The 8,583-nt window shown below is 38.9% G+C and overlaps 1 protein-coding gene across 1 annotated transcript in view; it reads right to left on the bottom strand.

The window, feature by feature from the left end:
* The window catches only part of LOC309398540 (syntaxin-binding protein 4-like), a gene marked incomplete at its 5' end in the record, with an annotated part of 57,955 nt that extends 49,609 nt beyond the window's left edge, over positions 1–8,346 (bottom strand). Inside the window, one exon of the mRNA XM_081965505.1 lies at positions 8,282–8,346. Within this exon, the coding sequence (XP_081821631.1) occupies positions 8,282–8,346 (65 nt within the window). The remainder of the gene's footprint in view (positions 1–8,281) is intronic.
* Between the last annotated feature and the right edge of the window lie 237 nt (positions 8,347–8,583).

Below are 8,583 nucleotides of genomic sequence, written 5' to 3'. Positions count from 1 at the left end.
TCTGGTTTGGGCAGTCGGTGCCAAAAAGATTCACCATCATGGGTTTAGGCTATGGACCTTCTGTCTCCCAAGGCTATTCACACATTCCATTACATATAGTCCCTGACTTACAACAGTGACCCTTCGAAGTTACAATGCAGTGAAAAAAAATGACTTATGACCATTTTGCACAGTTACAAACTTTGCAGCATCCCCACGATCACACGATTGAAATTGAGATGCTCGGCAATTGATTCATACTTGTGTCCTAAGATCATATGATCCCCTTTTGCAATCTTTTGGCAAGCAAAGTCAACGGAGAAGCCAGATTCACTCAACAATCGGGTTACTAACCTATCAACTGCGGTGATTCACTTAACAACCGTGACAAGAAAGGTCTCAACATGGGGCAAAACAAATGTCTCACTTAACAACAGAAGTTTTAGACTCAATTGTGGCCGTAAGTCGAGGACTACCTGTACTGCACCCTCACAGTTCTGTCTCCTAAATTGTCTCTGGCAATGCATCTTCTCCGTTATGGCATCTACTGGGCCTTATTTAGAAATTTTATTAAAGTCTAGCTGGATACCCTGCTTTGCAACAAAACTACCATATTTTGCGCAGTATAAGACGCACCAAGGTTTTTAAGAGGCAAATTTTTAAAAAACGTTTTTGCACTCTGCAAACCTCCCAAAAATGTCCCATTTTTCACGAAAACGGGCCCATTTTTGTTCAGAAAAAAGGGCATGAATAGCCGTTAGGAGGCTTGTAGAGTGTTCCTGGGGTGGTAGTGGGGGGTGGATGGGAAATGAGCAAAAATGGTCCGTTTTTCAGGAAAATGGGCCCGTTTTTTGTCAAAAAAGGAGCATTAGGAAGCTTATAGAGTCCTCCTGGGTGCTTGGGGGGACACAATTGAGCAAAATAGGGACGATGTTTTGCTCATTTCTGCCCTCCCCAGCCTCCAGGAGCTCTCTGAAAGCCTCCAACAAGCTATGCACAGTCATTTTGGTGGAGGGGTTCCAGGAGGCAAAAAAATGTGCATTCAGTGTATAAGACACACTCAGATTTTCAGCCTCTTTTTTGAGGGAGATAAGTGCGTCTTATACTCCGAAAGTGATATGATGATTGACTCAATGATGATTGAGTGGTACTTGGCGATTATATATGTATATATAGGTTACAATTTACAACAATAAAAAGTAATTTTAAAAAACTAAAGAAAGAAAGAAAAGAAAAACGGGAAGCGCAGGAAAAAATAGAAAGAAGAAGAGAATGAAAAGTAAGAATATTGTAAAGAAAAAAATAAAGATATAAAGAAGTGACTTCTACCTTCATCAGAAGGGTAAATAATTTTAGTGATTTATTATCTTTTCTTAAAATACAACACATGATCTTTTCTTCCTGTCAGGCCTGTAGTTATATTCCTTTTAGGATTTTTGGCCTGCCACATTCTCTGTTATTTTACTATGCTGTTTCATTAGTGTAGTAGTTGGGAGGAGGAATAGAAAGGAGTAGAATTGTGGAATGTGTTGTTGTCATTCTTTTCTAGAAGCCCAAGGTCATATTTTGTCTCCGCACCTCTGCATCTGACCGGAACCAGCTGGGTGGAGATGCCAGTGTGGCCGAAGAAGATTGGACCATGTGATGGATTTATGGGTGTGGGGATAAGATCATGAACTTTCAACTGGGTGGAATCCCAGGAAGCTTTTAGATTTGGGATTCCACAGATGTGCCAACATGTCTGTCTTATTAAATTGGAACTTTAAAGTTAGCTCTGCCTTGGACCCTGATTTAATTCTACATGATATTTGGAACGCTGACACTTCCTTTATCTTATCTATAAACAAATTGTCAGCCTTAGTAGGTCGATCAGATAGCAAACAAAACCAGATCAACTAATGCTATTTTATTGTAAAGCTATGTTAACAGAATATTGAAAATATGGGTGTAAAATTCTGCTGTCACCTTTACAGCCCAAACACTTAGGGATGATTTTTTTCCCCTCCATCCTTTATACAGCTGTGGGCACTGTGGGCTCTTATCTGACTGCTCCCTTGGGAGCATTTCTTTGCCTGCCTGCCTCTCCTAAGGCCTTTCCCATATATACAAATCCAGAAAACGTTGTCATTTCAATGCTGATGTGAGCAAAAGTCCATTAAGCGTTACCAACAATAACAATATATTAACAAGCAATAACAATTTAGCTTAACCCTGATCACATAATGGCAGTTTATATTCCTTCCTTTTATTTTTGACAATGTTGATCTTTAGTTCCTTCAAGAAATCTTGACTTCTTTTCATGTTTTCATTGCTCCTTCTCACAACTTCAAAGCTTTAATAATCCAATATAGGAAGATTAACCCGGTCATTCTCTTGGTTTGTTATTTACATATCCCTTTTAATTATCATCGGCTGATTTCATTCTTAAGTCGAGTGTAGCTTCTTTTTTCCATGTCCTTCTTCTGGCCTGCAGTTTTTAAACCCATTTCAAACCAATCTCAATCATGTCAGCTAATATTTGTTTCTCTTCCCTAGCACATTTTAAGCATCTATAAAGGCAGATGCTCTTAAAATTAATTTCTCTCCTTTGTTCAAAAATACCCTTCAATCAGGGGGGGGGGTTCCTGCCAGTTCCCACCTCTTCTATAGAAGAGCTTCCACAAATCTACCGTGCCATTTAGAACCGGTTCCAGCTCCCTCCCACTGCCCGTCCGCACATCATCAAGATGAAGAGCGAGAGGAGGAATTCTGGGAGTTGAAGTCCACAAGTCTTAAAGCTGTCAAGTTTGAACACCCCTGGGGTTTTTTTCTAAAGGGTTAGGGGTACAAGGGTCTTGTCACTTGACAGCTTTAAGACTTGCGTGCTTCAAATGCCAGAGTTTCTGAGCCAACATTTTGGTTGTTAAGTGAGTTTCACATTTTACAAGTTGGCCACGCCCATCCAGTCACATGACTGCCAAGCCACTCCCACTCAGTCACATGGCTGGCAAGCCACTCCCACCCGGACACATGGCCAGTAAGCCACTCCCACAAAGCAGGACACACCTACAGAAGAGGTTCTAAAAAAATTTGAAACCCACCACTGCCTTCAATACATCCATTATTAAAATATTTTGCTTCACTCTGTATTTATAAGTCAAATGAGGGATCTTCTCCTTTAGCTGTAATTTTGAGTTCCATCTAATTCTCTGCAGTATCCAATGTTAATTTTTTAAAAGAATTTTCTTCTTTGTTTTAAGAATTCAAAACAAAAGCCTTTTTCCACAGGAAGGATTCTTTATAATTAAATCCAAAATCATATTTCAAATTTATCTAGAGTCTTAGTGAATTAATAATTTTCTAAAATCAAAGTTTGAACCAACTGATATTATACATTCACCACAAAAAAATATTTGTATATTTGTTCAGTACATTTGTTTTCTGCCCATCTCGCTTCCAGAAGATTCCGGGCAGCTCTTAAGTTCTTCAACCTGTTTTTGAAATTTCCAAGGAAATTCACCCAATGCTGTAAAACCTACGGATCTAAAAGTTTCTAATAGCTGAAAAGCAATTAACAAGCAATTTCTGAAGTGATTAGAGAAGGAGTTATGAAAACCCAATGTCCTTTCAAAGACATTAGCCACAGTTTTAATCTTTCCCTCATCTTCCAGAGCTCTAAAATGTCTCAAGGTTTCCTCATGAAGAGCAACTGTTCAGAACACATGTGGGCAATCTCAAGTTCTCTTCTTGTTCAGAGAGGAATTATGAAGGACTTGCAAGCTCATTCTGTCATGGTCATTGATTCCATTTTTAATTTCATTTATTTATTCATGTTTTTTGGTCATATTTTATTTTATTGATATTTAATGCAATTTAATTGTGTAATTGTGTCGATACAAACAGCATCTTCAACAGAAAAGAATCAAAACACCTGTTTATGAAAGAGTTTAAAAGCAGAGAAATAACTGCCCTGCAACAGTTCCATCTACAATTCCCAATTCATTTTTCTTTAAGTAAAATCTGATAGGTATGTTCATTTGGTCCAAAGTGGGGTTTTAAAATGGGCTGATACAACATTATGAGTGAGTGTATTTTACCCCAGACATGCAACATAAAAAAAAGATGCAATAAAAAGAAGACTCATAACGAGAACTGGAACGGGACCTACTTTGAGACCAGGGGAATCTTCTGTGTAAAATCTCCACATCTCTCCAGTACCATTCACAGGTACAGTATAGGTGGTACCTTGCTCAATAGCAGTAACTGTGAGAGAGATCTTAGAATCCTAGTAGACAACCATTTAAATATCAGCCAGCCGTGTGCAGCAGCTGCCAAAAAAGCCAGCACAGTTCTAGGCTGCATCAACAGAGGGATAGAATCAAGATCACGTGAAGTGTTAATACCACTTTATAACAACTTGGTAAGGCCACACTTGGAATCCTGCATCCAGCTTTGGTCGCCATGATGTAGAAAAGATGTGGAGACTCTAGAAAGAGTGCAGAGAAGAGCAACAAAGAGGATTAGAGGATGAGGCTAAAACAGATGAAGAACAGTTGCAGGAACTGGGTAAGTCTAGTTTAATGAAAAGGACTAGGGGAGACATGATAGCAGTGTTCCAATATCTCGGGGGTTGCCACAAAGAAGAGGGAGTCAAGCTATTCCCCAAAGCACCTGAGGGCAGAACAACAAGCAATGGGTGGAAACTAATCAAGGAGAGAAACAACCTAGAACGAAGAAGGAATTTCCTGACAGCTAGAACAATTAATCAATGGAACGACTTCCCTCCAGAAGTTGTGAATGCTCCAACACTGGAAGTTTTTAAGAAAATGTTGGATAACCATTTGTCTGAAGTGGTGTAGGGTTTCCTGCTTAGGCAGGGGGTTGGACTAGAAGACCTCCAAGGTCCCTTCCAACTCTGCTATTCTATTCTATTCTATTCTATTCTACCAGCAGAAGTTGAACGACCTGCATTCCTTGTTCCACAGCTTACATTTTTCCTCTGTCACACTGTGGATTCTGTCACACGTGGAGTTACTGCTTTGCTAGGGAAGCGGCTGGAGGCACCCACACTGGTGGCGCAAGGATTGGGACGTGGCATAGCAAAGGTGGCACACAGAGCATGAACCCCTTGGACTCAACATCATTGATTTCATTTTTCATGGAGCTGTTTCCAGTTCATTGTTTCTTCCCTGGAAATCTGTTATACATCCATCTTATGGATCATCCTCTCCTCATTCCCAAAATATGGACAGACCCTCTTCTACTGGCCTTCACAAAACTGTGGAGACCTGGCAGTGAGGGCAGGATGTTAATATATGAGTCTTCTAGCCAGGATGCGTGAGAGTACGTTAGTGCTTTGAGGTTTTATTGAGCTCTTATGAAGTTTTAGTTGGGGTTTTTTAAAAAATCAAATTCTGCTTCTCTTTGTCGGCTACTTCGAGTTGCTCAGATGGATGGATGTAAATCCATACACATTGCATAAATAAACGAACGCAAACAGGAAAGCTCAAGAGAAGATATTCTAAAGTGACTTTCCTTTGAGATGTTTTTCAGACCATAAAGTGTGGTTAGTAAAGGAAGACATCAATCCATATTTCTCAATCTTGGCAACTTTAAGAGGTGTGGACTTCAACTCCAAGAATCCCCCCAGACAGCCAATGCTATGAATGGATAGAACCCAACATCTACCAACTTACAAACTCATAAAATACCACCTAAACTTTTTGGAAAGTCATTTTGTATACCTTGACTAGATCAAAAGTCAGGGTTATGCAGATGTTGGTTAGAGAACCACCAACTGGATGTGAAATCATTAATCACAGGCAAGGCAACCAGTTGTTGGCATATACATTGTTCCCCTTCATCCAATAACTTGTTTCTCTTCAAATTAAAGACAAACAGTTATAAATATTAAACAGACAAGCGCTAGTCCATACAAACAGGCACACACATGTACTACCGCAATACTTCCTGGCCTTTGAAAAGAGGCACAAGAAAATATAATTTACAATATAAAGGGATCAATTTCAATATCTAACTGACTTTTATGGAAAGGAATCTTACAATATATTCTGTCTGAAAATAGACAGGTAAGGTACCTGCCCTAAAATACAAAAATCAATTATTTTCCTCCAGAAACAGGAATAGAGTAGAATAGAAATTAGAGTAGAGTAGAGTAGAATAGAAATAAGAGTAGAGTATAGTGTAGAGTAGAGTAGAGTAGAAATAAGAGTAGAGTAGAGTAGAATGGAATATAGTAGAATAGAATATAGTAGAATAGAATAGAATAGAATAGAATAGAATAGAAATAAGAGTAGAGTAGAGTAGAATAGAATAGAATAGAATAGAATAGAATAGAATAGAATAGAATAGGAATAAGAGTAGAGTAGAGTAGAAATAAGAGTAGGGTAGAACAGAATATAGTAGAATAGAATATAGTAGAATAGAATATAGTAGAATAGAATAGAATAGAATAGAATAGAAGTAAGAGTAGAGTAGAGTAGAGTAGAGTAGAGTAGAGTAGAATAGAATAGAATAGAATAGAATAGAATAGAATAGAATTCTTTTTTGGCCAATTTGGACACACATAGAATTTGTCTCTGGTGCATAAGCTCTCAGTATATATACAAACAACAAATATAATCATAAGAAACGGTAGTAAAAAAGGGAAGAAAGATAATAGTAATGCAGCCATACCACATGGGTAAATATTGTTAGACATAAGACTGTGCTAATCAGAAGTTTAGCGTTCTCTGCAGTACTCTCTACACGTTTCTTCCTTCTTTAGCCAAGTCTCCCCTCTAAACATAACCAACTTTCTACGTCTTCTCCAAGCTACTACGGTAGCAGACGTCAACTAATGGAAACGTGCACAACATTTGTATACAACCGGAGACCTGAGAATGTGGTCAAGCGAGGTGTGTGAATTGAAGAACTAAAGCAATGTTGGCATTGAATTCCCAGGTCTCCTCTTAATCCTCTTCAGGAACCTTAAAAAGGGGAGATGTTGACATGCTCAGAAACTCCCCTGTTCTTTTCCAGATCAACAGGATCATTTGAATACGGGTGACACTCGTTTCTACTTTATAATAGATTCCCCTTGCTTCCTGTCCCTTTACTATCTGTTTACAACACTCTCAAACTCCTCCCTGAGGATCCATCCATTTTATCTTTGGGGAAAGTCCACCTCTGAAGCCCCTCAAAACTTTCAAAATATAATTTCTCCCCCCAATCCCCCAATCCACAAAACTGTGAAAAGTACACCCACTTTGCAAAAGCTACTGCAAATTATAATTTAGTCCTGCCAAACTGTTTTGGGCACCCTGTTTTGTGAAGGGGTTATATATTTACCAAGAACATCCCTTTGTAAATGCAGCCCTGTTATTCCCTCTTTCTTTTAGGAATTTTTTAATCGAGATTATCTTAATATAGAATGCAAATCAAAAGAAATATTGTAGGGAGATGGGGAGGCAAGGGAGAAAAGAAATAGAGGTGTGGGAGAAAGAGAAAAAACATTGACTTCCAGCTTGTTTCAGCGCAGTAAAATAGAACCACAGTCTCAGCTTTGGACTTTTACATATTCAGGAAATATTTGTTATTTCTATAAGAAAAAAAAACCCTAATCTAACCAGCCAAAATTGGCATCAGAGCACAGAGTCTAGAAGTGATTTACGAGATATATTCTTTTCTCTGATTAAAGCAGTTAATTTTGCCCTCTCTGCTAGCTTCATTGCCTTTTTTCCATCCAACCTCATTATCTTCCTACATGTAGTGGATTTTTAAAACAACAACAACAACAACTTTAATCCTTACTTGTTGATGTTGCAAAGGTATAAAGCTAAAGAAAGAAAAACGCCAATAAAACGAAAGAAGTCATTTCTGACGAAATTTCTTCTTTCATTTTATTGGTCTTTTTTTCTTTCTTTCTTTGATACTAATCTGTGCAGAAATGGATAGACTAACGTTAAAAATAAAAGGCAAAGGAGAGAGAGAATATTAGGACACACGGAACAGGTTCTATCAATGGTTAGAAGCATGAGGTGGAAGTCGGAATCCGAAAACATTAGGGTAGGGGACCTGGAAATGAGATGATATGTATGCATCGTGGTATTAGAATGAATTTGATGGTCAAAAACAATTGCACTGTTTAAGTAGTATCTATGCAATGTGTTTTCACTTTGGCTTTTACGGCAAGTGAAATGCCAGGACAATCACACTCTGTTCGATATGCTTATATGTAAATAATAAAAATATATATTTAAAAAAAGAAAGAAACTAAGACCCCCACACCCATCATCCCCAGACCCACTGCTTCCCATCTCACCAATAAATGAGGGAAAGTCCATCGAAACGTTCCAGATCGCTTCCGCCAGGCTTCAGGTAGGACATTCTGCTCTACCCTGGAAATCTTGAATTCTTCTTTATTTTTCCCAGCAACGATCAGAGAAGGGACGGCAGATCCGATCTCCCAGCTGCAGAGCCATCTGGAACCCCCAAAAGACGGCTTTGAAAGAAGTGGCCTTCTCCCAGGGGGTGGGGATCCAAACCATCTACATGGGAAGAGATCTTTGCTGGTGGTTTGTTAGCCCTGCCTTTGGCTGCTTCTCTCTCCCCCCCACCTCCAGG

Source organism: Natrix helvetica (assembly GCF_964273705.1).
Source record: "Natrix helvetica genome assembly, chromosome: 13".
In the NCBI taxonomy this organism is placed as follows: Eukaryota; Metazoa; Chordata; class Lepidosauria; order Squamata; family Natricidae; genus Natrix; species Natrix helvetica.
Note: the sequence above shows the minus strand (reverse complement) of the source record. Positions and strands in the feature narration are given on the sequence as shown.